Genomic DNA, 16,646 nt, shown 5'->3' with positions numbered 1-16,646 from the left:
CCTGTTCATGCCTGTCAGCCAGGGCTCCTTGATTGGGAACATTTATCTGGTCCAATCAGGCAACTCATTCTGTGATCACCTGACTGACCTCCGTATAATCACTACATCCCTGATATGTCGTTTCAACCTCCCTTGGTCCAGGGAGATCTGATTTAACCTGCTACAAAGTATTTTCCCCATTAGCAATTCTGCTCAAGCTATCCCTGAAGAGAATTTAACCATTTGGCTGAGGCTTGGCCTTGTTTTGGGGTTTTGCTTTGGCCTAACCTAGAGTCCCTCTGCTCAGCATATTCCTGAGTGAGGCTATGCAATTGTTCTCACTCAAGTGGTGTTCCCCAAGCTCACTCTGACTGGCGACAGTATTCTTTTCCATCAGAATACCCTGCAAATCATGCTCCACTTGCTGCACTTTCCAATGGTAAAGCCAGTTCTAGTGACTGTTTGAAGTCCTTTGGCTAATAGATGCTTTGCATGGTTAAAACATTAACCCCACATACCTGATGATCTCTCCGTATCTTAATAAAGGTTAAACCAAAGTCGCATGTCTCTGCAAGTTGTGTTAACCTAGTCAAATCTCTCGAACTGTCAAGTAAAACCGCTAGCATCCCAGAATTAGAGGCAGCTTGGGTAATTAAATTCCTTAACTAAATCCATCAACTCTTGAAAGATTTTAATGCCTGGTGCCTCCGGGAATGTTTGGTTCCTAATAACTGAAAAAGCTGCAGGTCCACAAGCTGTAAGGAGAATTGCTCATTGCTTTCCGTCTGCCCCAAAATAATTTGCTCAGGAGAAAATAACACATTCTTTCCACATACCTGTGCCCAGTCCTTGGCAGGATTGAGGAGTCACGCTTCCCAAATAATAGCGTGATGCCACAAATGCTTAAGAAAACTCAAAGTCACTGTTGCGAGTGAATTTCTTCAGGAGTGTGCTTGTTTTCTCTCATTGCCACTGAAGTAGCTCCACAAACATTGGTATCCCATCACTAAGTCACCCTTTATTTACCCGGGAGAATCTTTGCCATCTCCAGGTGAACAAGATGTTTGACATTCCTGTTCTTATCTGTCAGCCAGAGCTCTTTGGGGCTGTTAATCTGGTCTAATCTGGCAACTCGTATTCTGAGATTCACTTGGCTGACCTAGTTACAATCACTGCAGATTCTTTTAAATCTCTATTTTCTTCTTCAGGTTTTAATGTTCATTGAAATGCTCAGCACAATTTATTCAGTGTGTTAAATAGTTTGTGTTAAATCCTTTTAAGGAGAAGCATACTGTTTTGCAGTTAGGGTTGAGAGCTTGGGCAAATTGAAGTTGTTTAAGTGCTCAAAAGTCCCCTCCTGCCTCTCCAAGCTTCATGGTTGATACAGTGACAACAGAAGCAGAGTACACAGACTCCACTAAGAGTGAGATTTCAGGCTTGTTGAAAGTCAGTTTCTCTCAATCAGTCATATCCTGTTTTCACACAAATTGTGGTGTATTGTACCTTTTTAAATCAGTGAAAACCTAGCTCTCTGTAAACACGACAGCAGTAAATTTCCACTTTAACTAAAACAGGCTTGATCTTTGTTTAATAAGTATCTTCAAGTTTTTTGTTTACTTGAATCATAATGTTGATAATCAACTTTGAAATACTGAAGTTGGAAAATTAATCATGTGATCACCCTAAACTGAATGAACAATCCAAAATCATTGTGCTGCTGTCAGCACTTCAGGTTTCGACTTAAGGAGGGTGAATGCAATTGCAAGTGCTCCGTTCTGGGAGGGTGCAATATCACTTTCCATGTGTCAAGTAAAAATTCACTTCAGCTCAGTACAAGAGAAAAGGCAATAGAGTGGTTCCTTGTCAGGATATCGGTAGTTTGTAATTTGGAAAGAACACTGATAGACAAAAACAATCGAAGGCAGCAAGTGTTTAGCAGATGAAGGCAAAAGGATGCTAAACACTTATTTTGCTAGGAAGCTACTCTGTTTCTTTGTCAATAAAATGACATTTTATTTTTACTGTTTAATTTGCTATGACATAATTCATGACAAAAGGGATATATATAATCAAATATCCACAGTTTTATGGAAAAGCTCTGTCCATTATGATACTGAGTAGATTCTGTGATGATTACTCACTCTTCCTTTTCATGACTCTGATTTGCTGGTTGCAGCACATCAACTACCACTGCTTCTCTCTCAGCGTCAGTGTCTCTGCTTCTGTGAGCTGCCAAACCCAATTTAGATCCTTATAGGGATTAGTTTGTGTATATGAAATAGATCATTTGCATCTTGTTAAACAGGTTAGCTTGGGTCATTTTAAAATAATTCTGTCGAATCAATCTAGGCATAGCAAATGTTTCAAAATGTTTCCTTCTCTTTAGAGTGGAGACTGCAGGATGAAGAGGAGAGCAGCAGACAGAGGAGCTGGTGAATCCTCAGCACGCTCGAAGGCTCTTTGTGCAGGAATCTCTGGGAGTAACAGCAAAAGAGCTGGGCCATTCATCTTGGGTGAGTTTATCCAATTTCAGTTCTTTGAATATTGGTGTTGGGCTATCAGTTTGTTTTCTTACCATATCCCTCCTGCTCTTGAACTTATTTCGTGTTCAGTTCCAGAGGCACCCGTTACCCCTTATTTGCTGCTCTTCACGAGCAGGCTGGGATGGTGAGTGTTGACAGATGATTTTTGCTATCGAGCATACTCCTGTTCTGTCCAGTTTTCAGTCTTTTGACTGTGATCAGCTGGACCATAGGTTATTGCCCTTCCTTCAGTCACCTAGGAACCTGAGGCCAGTAGTCATGCTTGTGTAAGATCAGCTCAGTTAAAGGGAAGTCACGCCTGGGACAGTCGGTTTCTGTGGCTGGGAGACCAATTGCTTTTCTGAGTGGAACCATCAAAGCAGCTCCATAACAAAATAGTCTGTGCACAGACTCAATTAAAAAAAATACTGACCAGAGATTCTACTCGAATGTATTCAACTGTGTTGTAATATCCGATCAAAATCCAATGTCCACACTTGAGCCGTAGTGGTTTGGAGGATGAGGTGGTAGCTGTACTTTCGGCCAGCAGGGTTTTTTTTTGTTGAAGTGAAGCTGATCCAATCCTCCAGTAGTGTAGTGGTTAGTGTCCCTGCCTGTCACACGGCAGACCAGGGTTCAATTCCCCGCCGGGGAGTCTGTGGTATTTTGAGTGGACGGCACGGTGGCACAGTGGTTAGCTTTGCTGTCTCACAATGCCAGAGACCCGAGTTCAATTCTCGCCTTAGGCGACTGACTGTGTGGAGTTTGCACATTCTCCCCGTGTCTGCGTGGGTTTCCTCCGGGTGCTCCGGTTTCCTCCCACAGTCCAAAAATGTGCAGGTCAGGTGAATTGGCCGTGCTAAATTGCCCGTAGTGTTAGTAGAAGGGGTAAATGTAGGGGAATGGGTCTGGGTGGGTTGTGCTTCGGTGGGTCAGTGTGGACTTGTTGGGCCGAAGGGTCCGTTTCCATGCTGTAAGTAATCTAATCTTTAAAAAAAAGCTGATTGTTCTTTCCAAAACACAGGTTTGGTAAATTACCACAAGGGTGGCTAACTGAATACAAATCATTTTGAGCATGTGAAGATGCTGGAGGATAATCTGTGGTGGAGTTTGCTAGGCCAGGAATTCCTGAGTTTGATCTCTAACTTGGGTGAATTAGCAGATTTGAAATACTGTAGAATGGGCAGCTTGTTTTTATTTTATTGTCAGAGATACCACGAGCTGAATGGTTTATTTCTGTGACATAAGTTTTTTGTGGTCCTATCGCATTTTTATTGTAGAAGACCTGTTAGAACTCCAACTTGATGGTGTAAGCAGAGGAGGGGGGAGGGGGAAAGAAAGATCACTTGGGATTTCTGTCTCTATTGGTTGTCTGCTGGAAATTTTGATTGAGGACAGGGTTAAGACATCACATGAGGTTGAGCAATGTGCCAACACGGAGGCCCAGACAGAATTGATTGCAGGACCAGGCCATGTAAATCCAGATTTGACTTGAACAGTGGAGGAGAGAAGGAAATTTATTCTGATTAAAGAACTACTTGAGCTCTTGTCAATTTTATTTTTATGTTTCAAGGCATGTTTGAAACAAACAACAAAGTTGCTTTGCTGTGTCCTGAAACGGATTAGAAAATTAGCTTTATCCTTCAGCAGGACTTGTCAGCTGTATGTTGTTTTTATGGTTTTCAGTGACTCAAAAACGATTAGTCACTCGCTGAACTGTTCTCAGTGGCACTTATTACACAAAATGACCTTGATTTTTGAAATGAGTAAGAAGTCCTACACATTGGGGAAGTCTTTTATGTAATTGAGAGTTAGTCATAGGCCTTCCACTAAATTGAAAGGAATCTCTTGGGTGTGTGCTTTGTTTTTAAAGCAGTTTTATTTCTCTTGGTTAGGTCCTCGTTTGGGAAATTCGCCTGTACAGAGCATTGTTCAGTGTTTGGCGAGAAAAGATGGAACAGATGACTTCTATCAATTAAAAGTAAGTGAAGAAAGCCGACTAACACTGTACTTAAAATAAAAACCTGTTTCATGGAAGAACAAATATACTTTTTGATACGTTCAATTACAAATGTTTTTTGTACCCAATATGTTTATAGATAATATGACACATCCAGAGCAGGTGGGACTCTAATCTGGACCTTCTGGCTCGGAGATAGCAACACTGCCACTATACCACAAGAGTCCTTGAGTTCAATTATAAACCTTTCCATCACACATCAAAAATAGTCCAAAGAACTATTGTTACTAAGGTGACAGCATAATATAGTTGCAAAGCATATTTTACAGTAAAAGTATGTTATCATGTTAGTGTGATACATTAACCCAGTGAAGGTTGAGCTCCAAAGCCATTCTGATCTCCTTGCAGCTGCACTGCTTTGAGGATCCTTACCTAGAAAGGTGCTGACATGAGGCCAAATTTCAGTCACTGATATTTATGTATCTCCAAGTGCCAGCAAGTCTGCACTGTTTATTTGTAACTACATTTTACTGTTTGTATCTAGTTACTGCAGTACATTTTTTTTAAGCCCTAGGGAAAGCAAAACCATGTCTGCATTAAAAGGCTTGATTGAGTTGAACTTTGGTGCTTTCTTGCTGATGCATTTGTTGTCCAGGTTCTCTCAGGATGAGTGGCTGTCCAGACTTGACAGCAGAATACTATTTACTTCAAATTAAATAAATGCACCTTAAGGAAAGGTGTAAAAGTGGTACGCACACGTTACAAAGCATAACATGTTTGATTTCCTTTTTTTTCCTTCCCGCTGCTAGAAAACTGTGATTAGAATTAGATTGTGATCTGTCCAATATCTTTCTTTTTGCATATAATGTACACATGCTCAGACATCTCATCATCTTGGAACAAAACAGTTAATGGTGTGTAACTGTAAAATTATCATGTATGGTGACAATACAGATGGACAAATCTCTGAAGAGCATGATTCTTGATGGTGTAGGATTCTGCATGTTATTTATAAAGGGGCTAAAAATAAAAATAGGATAGATCTTCTTGAACTGCAGAATGGTCAAAACAGTGCACTATTATCTTAATGGTGAGACACTGACAAGATAGGGTTATCAGTACAAAAGATCAAATGTTTTAAGAGAACAAGATTATTTCATTGAATCTGTAAGTAGCCATAAATTGAGGTTGGTGGAAGTGTGAAAACACAGAACATCAATTTTTTTATCCTTTTAAAGATGTTACTAGTTGTTTACATGAGAAAATATTGGAGGGCCGCTGGGAAGAAGTGGGAAATTGGATTAGAATAAGTAGTTTAAATGTGGAAATAGCAAAGGTACAGTGATTCCAGTAGCTATGACCTGTATTGAATTTGTCATCCTATTATTTAGGGTTCATATTTGCTGAAAAATACCAGGAAAAGTTGCTTCCATGAGATCAAAGAAGAATATTTTTACTTCTATGTTACGACTTCAATGTGTTTTATAAACCTTGTGACAATCAGTTGTTAAAATGAAGAAAAATGCTCTTCATGGTAAATAAACATTTGAATTCTCACTATTTTTCCTCCCTTTTAGATTCTCACGCTTGAAGATCGAGGTGAGAGAATGGAAACTCAGGAAGAAAGGCAAGGAAAGATGCTTCTGCATACAGAATACTCGCTTCTGTCCTTGCTTCCCAATCAAGATGGAGTGGTGCATCACCACGGCCTCTTTCAGGTAACTGTAAAAAAGCACAGAATGTATGTATTTTTACTAATCCCATTAATAACATTTTTCTTGTACAATCAATGGTGTAGCACAGGTGCCATTTGGCCTGTTGGTTCTCGTATAGAGCAAGTTATGGAGTGTTACACTCCTGCTTTCTCCTGGAGCCCAGTACGTTCATCCTTATCAAGCAATAATCCAATTTTCTCTTGAATTTGGCAAATTCTGGGCATTTTGGAGAAAGAGTTTCCAAGCACTCAAGGTATGCTTGTATGCTTGAAGTCTACAAGTGGCTCAAAAGATGGACTGATTCTCAATGTTTACTCTTTTATAGGATAGGGCTGTTGTCGAAGAGTTTGAATCCAGCAAGCTTATGCGGAGGATGAAGAAAAGGATCTGTTTAGTTCTTGACTGCCTCTGTGCCCATGACTTTAGTGATAAAACTGCAGATCTCATCAATCTACAACATTATGTCATCAAAGAGAAGAGGCTCAGTGAGCGTGAAACAATCGCAATATTCTATGATGTGGTACGGGTAGTGGAAGCTTTACACAAGGTAAAAGGATTTTGTGTTTAATTAATTTTTTACTTCTGATCAGGAGTATGTTGATGTTGCAGCAGATGCTGTTTTCCAACTCCCTATTGTCTGCATTGAGTTTGTTTTTTTTTAATTTGGAGCCAATGCATACATCTGCAAAGACTGGGGAGGCAGTAATCCAGTTGATTTGAGAAGAACCACTGCAAACTCCTGTGACTTTAAAGGAAAAGTAATATTAACATCACAAGGTCTCGAATACCTGTGGAAGGACAAAACAACAACAAAATGGCCGCTCAGTCACGAGAACCATTGAAGAACATTGTTAGATTGCTGCAGTTATGTACCTTGACCTTGATTCATTTCTCATAGTCATAACTAATAATGTGTAAATTTCCATTTAGCTCATTGCTGTACTAGACAGGTTCACCCTGTCTAGTTTCTGTTTATATTCTGAACTTCCTTGATGTGCTTCCCCGTATGACCATATCATTCCATTGACTTAGTCGTTTAAGTAAACACCTATTAGTTTAACTTAATCTAATTTGTCTAGTTTTAAATATGCAGTAAGCATCTCAGTGGGGACTAAGTACCTACCTTGTAACTAAGACTAGCTATATTTCCGAGGGCATATAGTGTTTAATCTACCTTTTCCTTACTTCTCCATTTTGTTTTTACCTCACTTTTTTGTCAATGTAAGGAAGTATTAGTGGCACAAACCTGAACCATTTCAAAAGTGATTCAAGCAGTGCTATTGCGTGCTGTGTACTTAACTGCTGATTATCTGTTGCTTTTTTTCTATGAACGTTTGGGGTAGGAATTCATTTGGTTAGATGTAGCACGTGAGAAAAAGGTTTCTGAAAATATCCTCATTTAGAAATCAGACATATTCTGGCAGTCAGAAAATGATACTTCATATGCGACAGGGCAGACATTGGACAGATCATCAGTTAGTTATTATCATAACAAAGCAGCCCTGAATTGATGCTCCAAACTCGACTGGACTATTCTGACATCAAATCAAAAATGATGACATTCCATCCTTGCTTGTAATTCATAATGTCATTTGTGATTTTGCTACTGAGAAATCTGATCTTTAAATTTTTGTGGCTGTGTGGTTTGATGTAAACCAAGCTTCTGACTGTGTGAACCTTTTATAAGTTAATTTATGTTCAGCTTCAAGCAGGTTGCATTGCTGAAGGCTGATCAATTACAGAAAAAATCTTTGTTTTCCTTTCTTCTGCAGAAGAACATTGTGCACAGGGACCTGAAGCTGGGGAACATGGTGCTAAATAAAAGGTAATTTGAAATTGATTACGTATCGGTTATTGAATCAATATAGTGTTAATACTTGGCTCATCAAGTTGAGTGATATTAGTGCAAGGAGAATGTAACACTTGCTGTGGCTACTGTGTTAAGCATTTCTAGATACGATTTGGCACTGCTAATTCTAAACTCTTCTATTTTACTTGGTATAATTTGACTCAAAGCTTTGAAAGGTCAGTCTGTTGCATCACTGATGTTTTGCTTCTCTCCCATTAGTCACTCGTGGCTTTCTGTGTGTGATTGCCAGTTGCAAGCAAGTGTGCATTATTAGATTAGATTAGACTTACAGTGTGGAAACAGGCCCTTCGGCCCAACAAGTCCACACCGACCCGCCGAAGCGAAACCCACCCATACCCCTACATTACCCCTTACCTAACACTACGGGCAATTTAGCATGGCCAATTCACCTGACCCGCACATCTTTGGACTGTGGGAGGAAACCGGAGCACCCGGAGGAAACCCACGCAGACACGGGGAGAACGTGCAAACTCCACACAGTCAGTCGCCTGAGTCGGGAATTGAACCCGGGTCTCTGGCGCTGTGAGGCAGCAGTGCTAACCACTGTGCCACCGTGCCGCCCATTATGGTCCCAATACCCACACAGATTGGTCTACAGTTACTTAAAAATGATTTCTCACCTGGCAGGTAATGAGCGGTGAATAAGGAGAAATTTTCAAACTGTTCTCCTAAACATTGTTTTAATCCAGCTCGAAAGGTAAACGCTAGTGTCCAACACAATGCATAGCCATATCTCATTGCTTCTTTATTTAGTAATGCTGTTTCTGTAAAGCAACCAGTTGTAACTGGTTTGACTTGAGTCAGCCAGGAGGCACCAATAAGTCACTACTTAACAGTGTCATGAGTCTTGGTATTCTAGTGTAAATATGAAACTTGAAAGCAGTAATTCATGTGACCATGTGAAGCAGTTCAGGCATTGCAGAGAAAAACATGAGAGCTGGCAATGTGTAATAAAACCACCAATTACTGAGTGTAAATCTGGTCAATGGATGAAGGGCAAGTGTGCAGTTTTTTTTCTGATTAGGAATGAAAGAAGATGTCAAAACACAAGACCAAAGCTCTATATCTCTCTATATCTCTCTATATCGCTCTCTCTCGCTCTCTCTCGCTCTCTCTCGCTCTCTCTCGCTCTCTCTCGCTCTCTCTCGCTCTCTCTCGCTCTCTCTCGCTCTCTCTCGCTCTCTCTCGCTCTCTCTCGCTCTCTCTCGCTCTCTCTCGCTCTCTCTCGCTCTCTCTCGCTCTCTCTCGCTCTCTCTCGCTCTCTCTCGCTCTCTCTCGCTCTCTCTCGCTCTCTCTCGCTCTCTCTCGCTCTCTCTCGCTCTCTCTCGCTCTCTCTCGCTCTCTCTCGCTCTCTCTCGCTCTCTCTCGCTCTCTCTCGCTCTCTCTATCTATCTATCTATATATTTATAGAGAGAGATAGAAGATTGGTCTTGTGTTTTGACATCTTCTTTCATTCCCTTCATGGAAGGGAAACATTGTAATGAATGGTCTTCTCTGATCAGTTGCTTGGAGATGTGTGAGACCAGTTTAACCAAGTGTTTATTCAGCTCAACATATTTAGTTTTTTTTCCCTTGTATAAGGATTGATGTTTGATCTCTCTTGTCACTGCAGTCCCTTTTTGCCTTGTTTCTTACCTTATCTTTACAATTCCCACCCTCCCCTGTGCCGTCCAAAATGTGTTGATCAAAAGTCAGTGCAAAAAAGAAAATCCCAACTCAAAAATATCACAATGCTTACTCATTCTATGTAGAGAATTGTTTAATTACAAAGTTATCAATTGATGGAAAATAATTGAGCATTAATCGAGAAATTCTTGGCCAAAGAAATGTACCTTCAGTACAGCATATGGTATTGTACTGCGCAACTCAGAATTGTCAGTCTTAATTTGTTCGCATTTTTCAAAAGATTGAAAGCAAGTTCGTGTAGTTAGATCACATTTAAATGACGACTGCATTTGTGAAGTCTGAGTTCAGTATCCTGGAACAATAACCCCATTGCATCCATAAAAGAACAGAAAGTTTGGACCTGCTTCCACATGCTTTATGAATGTAACTCAATTTACTTTTGCAAAAGATACTTACCGCTGTATTGTTAAGTCCTGTGAGTGAGTATGTTTTGTATTTGGATTCTGTCATTGTTCCTTATGCACATCTTGCTAAGTGTATTTAATCATGTCTGTAAATTGGGCAAATTTGCCAATTACATGGTCAATTTGTTTTAAGAAATGAGCACTTACATGAGTCCTGTCTTTTTGAAAACCACAATATTACTCCTGCCCACAGTAGGTTACATAACGTCTATTAATGTTGCACAGTTGGAGAGACTTCCCCCTTAAAAAGCATGCATTTAATAATAATAAGTCAGTAAGTCAAGATTATTTTTATTAAATTGTTAAGAGAACAGTTTCTAGTATTCCATGAGATTTTAAATTGTTTCTTTTGCCTATCTCTGTTAGTCTGTCAGAGAACCTATACTACATAGGTGTAAATTGCTGTGTCTATACTGCACAAGAGGAAGGAAATAAAGAAACAAGCAAAAGTAACCTTGTTCTTTAATTGCACATAATAGAACTTTACATTAACATCTGTTGAAAAAAATGTTCAGGTTTCTTTCCCTTCTATGTTGATGAGGTAAGATGGTACAGATGAGGCGATGGAGAGTTACAGATTAGCTAGGAAAGACTTAAATGAGAGTTAAGAGGAGCCAAGAGAGGACACGACCAGTCTTTAGCAAATAGAATAAAGGAGAACCCTAAAGCTTTCTATAGGTATGTGAGGAATAAAAGGATGATTAGGGTAGGAGTAGGGCCAGTCAAAGACAAAAGTGGGAAGTTAAGTGTGGACCTTGTAGAGATTGGAGAGGTACTAAATGAACATTTCTCATCGGTGCTCACTCAGGAAAAGGAGAATATTGTTGAGGAGAAGAATGAGGTACGAGGTATTAGACTAGAGGTTAGTTAAGCACAGGTATTATCAATTCTAGAAGGAGTGATAGGAGTGATAGTAGACAAGTCCCCTGGGCCAGATGGGATTTATCCGAGGATTCTCTGGGAAGCTAGCGAGGAGATAGCAGAACCTTTGGCTTTGATATTTGAGTCATCATTGTCTACAGGTTTAGTACCTGAGGACTGGAGGATTGCAAATGTTGTGCTTTTGTTCAAGAAGGGCAGCAGAGATGTCCCAGATAATTATAGACCAGTGAGCCTTACTTCTGTTGTAGGAAAGGTTTTGGAAAGGATTATAAGAGGTAGGATTTATAATCATCTAGCAAGCAACAATTTGATTTCAGGTAGTCAACATGGTTTCATCGAGGGCAGGTTGTGTCCCACAAACCTCAGAGTTTTTTTAGAGAAGGTGACCAAGCATGTAGATGAGGGTAGGGCAGTTGACGTGGTTGGTATACATGGACTTCATTAAAGCCTTTGATAAGGTTCCACGTGATAGGCTTGATGGAGAAAATGCAGAGGCATGGAGTTGAGGGTGATTTAGCAGTTTGGATTAGAAACTGGCCTTTCTGAAAGAAGGCAGCAAGTGGTGGTTGATGGAAAATATTCAGTCTGGAGTCCAGTTACTAGTGGTGTGCCGCAATGATCTGTTTTGGGACCATTGCTGTTTGTCATTTTTAAAAATGACTTAGACGCAGGCATAGGTGGATGGAATAGTAAATTTGCAGATGACACTAAAGTCTGTTGAGTAGTAGACAGTTTGGAAGAATGTTACAGGTTGCAGAGGGACTTGGATGAACTGCAGAATTGGGCTGAGATGTAGCAAATGGAGTTCAATGCAGCTAAATGTGAGGTGATGCACTTTGGGAAGAATAACAGGAAGGCAGAGTACTAGGTCAATGGAAAGATTCTTGGTAGTATGGATGTGCAGAGGGATCTTGGAGTCCATGTGCATAGATTCCTGAAAGTTGCCACCCAGATGGATAGTGCTGTTAAAAAGGTGTACGATGTGTTAGGATTCATTGGTAGAGGGACTGAGTTCCGGAACCGCACTGTCTTGCTACAACTATACAAAACGCTGGTGCGGCCACACTTGGAATATTGTGTACAGTTCTGGTCACCCCATTACAGGAAGGATGTGGAAGCATTGGAAAAGGTGCAGAGGAGATTTACCAGGATGTTGCCTGGTCTGGAGGGAAGGTTTTATGAGGAAAGGCTGAGAGACTTGGGTCTGTTCTCATTGAAAGAAGGCGGCTAAGGGGGCATTTGATAGAGACATACAAGATGATCAGAAATGGTTGACAGAGAAAGATAGTGATGACATCAGCTTGTACAAGAGGGCATAACTACAAATTGAGGGGTGATCGATTTAAGACTAATGTCAGAGGCAGGTTCTTTAAGCAGAGAGTGGTAAGGATGTGGAATGCCCTACCTGCTAATGTAGTCAACTCAGCCACATTAGGGAGATTTAAACAATCCTTAGATAAGCACATGGATGATTTTGGGATAGGGTAGGGGATCGAAATGAGAATAGTTCACGGGTCGGCACAATGTCGAGGGCCAATGTGCCTGTTTTGCACTGTATTGTTCTATGTTCTATGTTGATATAGCTGTGGAATCTGTGCTAAATTTCACCAAAAGGTTGTCTTTCAGTAAGGTAAAATCAGAGGTTCATCCTACAGTTGAATATATACTATGCAACACATGTGCAAGTTCCCTGACGGTGTTTTCTTTGCTTTTGGTTTTGCCTTTGTTTTCAACTTTGGGATGAACAGATGTTTTGAATTTGTTTTTCCAATCCTTATACAAACAATAAGATAGTTGAATGTAGCTGGCAATTTTTAAACCACTTTAATGTGTCTAGAACTGATAATGCCTGAATCATGAGAATAAATTTCTACATTTAGTGCTTTAGGAATGCAGCTTGATTGGTTGCTCTGATTATCCATTGAAAGAACATTGATATTCATTGTGAAATTTGTGATATTTTAATTTAACTGACAAGAAGCAGCTCGCAACTTTTTGTTTCATTTTATAGGTTGAGCATCCTGTCAACTTTTGTATTTTATTTTGAAAACAGTTCGACAGGAGTATCTTGCTCTACGCAATATTGAATTAGCGAACAACTTAGTTTTATAGTTAATTGCCGTTAGCTGAGGAGCGCACACAGATTGCACATTATCTTTACAAGAAGAAAGGAAATAATATCTATCCACAATGCTGAATTGAAGCCAGTGTACACACTATCATAATTTTGTTTCACTCAGTGTTTGATCCCGAATATTTCAATTTAATTGTGCAATGGCTAAAATTCCCATAACCCTTTTAGACAAGATGTCATTTTGAGAGTGCATACTGTTGAGTTTTTTTTTGTTTTAGCATATCTGGCTTTTTCTGGTCCGTGTTCGTCTACATAGCTCCACACTGATGTTGCGCTTTGCTTTGATCGTTTTTGGAGACAGGCAAGGAAAGGAATCTTTTCTGTAGTATGGGAGGCTAGCAAAACTAGGTAGTTGAAGGGTTAAAGTTCTTCCTCCTGTGTAAAGGGAGAGGTTTTCCGAGCCCTTCAACAGAAGCAAACAATAGTCGTTTGCCAGAGGAACCATGGCTTGGATGACTCATGCAGTGTAAATTGTGCTGACGCAAGAGAAGGCTTGCTCATATTTATAACTCTGGGTAATGCAGCACAGGGAGCAATTAAAGCAGCAAGTGTCCTACCCAATGTGGGGGTGTGCGTGTACCTTCTATTTCCCACCCTTACCATCTCCCCCATTTGCTTTTAAACTTTCAGATACTGCAAGAAGCATACTTCAAGCATTCCAGTTTCGAAAGTTGTGCAAATACATTACATAAATGTAATTTAATGTTTGGTTTAAGGTGATGGCAGTTTGTAAGCAGTAATGAGACCTCACGAGTGCTTCTGTTCTTTCTCAAAAGCATGCCATCGATTTAACAACCTGTTTTTGCTTTGTGATAAGGCAGTGCCATATTGAAATGCTTTTGTGTTACATATCTTTTGAATATTTTAGTTCATCATTGTAACTGCTGCTTCTGAATTCTGTTACTTCTGTCTTGTTGAGTATGATTTTCATTTTGAAGAGTTGGACTAGATCTGTGTGGGACAGAATCTGTTCAAAATACCTTTGGATATAGAGGGGTTTCAGATACAATGATAAATTCAATGTCACCAGTATTTCTGTTCAAATTCTTCCCTGTGGCTATACAACAGCTTCATGCTCTGCACTATAGGTTTATTCTCCTCTAAGTTTTAAGGTGAAAATTCCAACATGATATATTTATGCCCCTAACCAATATAAATAATGTCGACTTCAGAAGACCAGTCTCTATTGCGCCAATATGAAATTTTCTTTTTGTTTAACCAGACATCCAGGAGCCCTTTGGCAGAGGCTGCAAAATGCTAGGTATCTTGATGCTGCAAACTCCAATCACTGTTTATAAATGAAGAATAAAATTTGACCTCTTTTGGAAGCATTTTTTTCCATTTTTATTTTTTTTCTGTCTCCTCTCAAGACACAGAGTGCTGTTAGGGGATTTCATGCTACATCCATATAGTCCCATATGCCTGTTCTTCATATGTGGGCCAGGTCATGAGTATTTGCAAGTTTAAGCATAGGAGTTAGCATAGACTAGCTTATTTTTGCCTTGAACACTTGAACTTTATAATAAGAATAGTGATGACTGGAACAGTAGTTCAGAAAGTAAGTTCATGACTGTTTGGGAATTTGAATTCACATTTAAAAGTGAAGCTGAAATTGGTTAAAGTTGTCAGGGTATCATTTAACAAAAAAACAAATGAATTGATATCCTGAAGGGAAGGAAAATTGCTGTCCATACTTGGTCTTGCTAAGAAGTGATCCAGTTCCAAATCAGTATCAGTGATATAACTTTCCTCCAACTAGGTTGTGAAGTCACACAACTAAACCAAAACTGTTGTACTGACCTGTTGAAGAGATTCTCCAGACTCAGACTTCAGAGCGTTGATATACTTTATTGTGTGATATCATGGGGAGCACACCTTGTCTTAGTACAGTCAGGTGATACTCCAAAGTGCTGCAGATCGCCACGGATATAAATAGTACAACCAATGCCGATCTGACAGTTGCTCAATCAGACACAGATCCACATGATAATCAAGAGTGAGTCTGCGTGAGCATACACCAGGCAGAGTCTGAAGTTGGCCTCACCTAAGACTGTATATAACGAGTTATTGTTCTCAGACCTTGAGTCAATGCATACTCCAGATACGACATACACCCATTGATGGTATCTAGCTGGGTTGCAGTTTTGCTTAACAGGTGTCTGCAGATAAACATTGTGGGAAAAGAAGTAGTTATGTGATTGTTTCAGAATGTTCTCGCAGGCTAGGGGTCACCCAGGGCAAGGGGCCAAGCCAGGCGAGAGCAATATCATAACTGATGAAAATGGCTGCAAACAAGCTGGCCAGCAAAATCAGCTCCCCCACTTGGTTGAAACTAATGATTAATAAATGCAATGAATTTGTCAAAATGAGTATAATGCTGTCTTAAGCGGTGTTCTAATGGAAATCTGCTGCTTGGTTTGTAACCCTAAATCAGTGTCAGCCAGAGTAATTCTAAAATGTTTTGCTCACTATGGCATCACATTTGCTCCCTGAGGAGCTCCATCAGTGTCTCACCTCTTTTAAACAAACATGAACGTGAGGGTGAGTTGATTTCTATCTTGGGCATCTGGACCTGACTTGCTGATTAGCAAGGTGCAATTTCTACTGTTTTATCTTTCTTTTAGCCTGAGACATTGAATCGAAGCTCCTCCATTCGGCTCAGATGGAATTTTGAAAGAGATTTTGGGATGGATTCAAGAGGGTAAAAGTGTTGATTCCCAGTGATAGAGTATCGTGTTCCTTTAACAGTGTGATTTTATTCTGCTTCTATTGTCTTGATTCAAGAATTGTGCCAGAAGTATGTTTACATTTGAGTGGGTCCGCAGAGTTTGTCCATGAGCTCAGAGCTTCCTGTTAGAATCTTGTCTTGTAATATCCCAAATCAAATGTCTTTTAGATGTAGAAAGTCCCTTCTGGCTAAAGTCTTGAATGAAAGTCTTTTGCTTACACTTTTACTCTACCCCCCCCCCCCCCCCCCCCCCCCACCATTGATTTTTCTGGGCTTTCCATCTTACACAGAACAATACAGCATAGTATTCAGCCCTCAATGTTGTGCTGACCTTTTATCCCACTCTAAGATCAAACTAACCGACATATCCAAGAGTTGCTTAAATGTCCCTAATGTATCTAACTCGACTACCGTGGTTGGCAGTTCATTCCACGCACCCACCACTCTGTGTAAAGGACCTATATCTGGTGTCTCCCAAAACCTCCTTCTAATCACCTTTAAAATTATGACCCTTTATGATAGCCATTTCCGTCCTGGGAACAGGTCTCTGGCTGTCCACTCTATCTATGCCTCTTATTATCTTGTACATCTCTATCAAGCCATCACTCATCCTTCTTTGTTCCAATGAGAAACGCCCGAGCCTCTCTAAAGTTTCCACATCTTTCCTGTAACGAGGTGACCAGAACTGAACACAATACTCCATGTGTAGTCTAACCAGCGCTTTATCAAGCTGCAGCATAACCTCGCAGCTCTTAAACCCAATCCC

General features: G+C 40.2%; 1 protein-coding gene across 2 annotated transcripts in view; it reads left to right on the top strand.

The window, feature by feature from the left end:
• Positions 1-16,646, top strand: part of stk40 (serine/threonine kinase 40) — a 73,251-nt gene that overhangs the window by 18,606 nt on the left and 37,999 nt on the right. For both annotated transcript variants that reach the window (XM_060847370.1, XM_060847371.1), the window contains exons 2-6: positions 2,366-2,492; positions 4,397-4,482; positions 6,039-6,179; positions 6,502-6,723; positions 7,949-8,001. In XM_060847370.1, coding sequence (XP_060703353.1) covers positions 2,366-2,492; positions 4,397-4,482; positions 6,039-6,179; positions 6,502-6,723; positions 7,949-8,001 — 629 coding nt within the window. The remainder of the gene's footprint in view (positions 1-2,365; positions 2,493-4,396; positions 4,483-6,038; positions 6,180-6,501; positions 6,724-7,948; positions 8,002-16,646) is intronic.

This window comes from Hemiscyllium ocellatum, chromosome 30 (assembly GCF_020745735.1).
Source record: "Hemiscyllium ocellatum isolate sHemOce1 chromosome 30, sHemOce1.pat.X.cur, whole genome shotgun sequence".
NCBI lineage: Eukaryota > Metazoa > Chordata > Chondrichthyes > Orectolobiformes > Hemiscylliidae > Hemiscyllium > Hemiscyllium ocellatum.
This window is presented reverse-complemented; position numbering and strand designations above follow the sequence as displayed.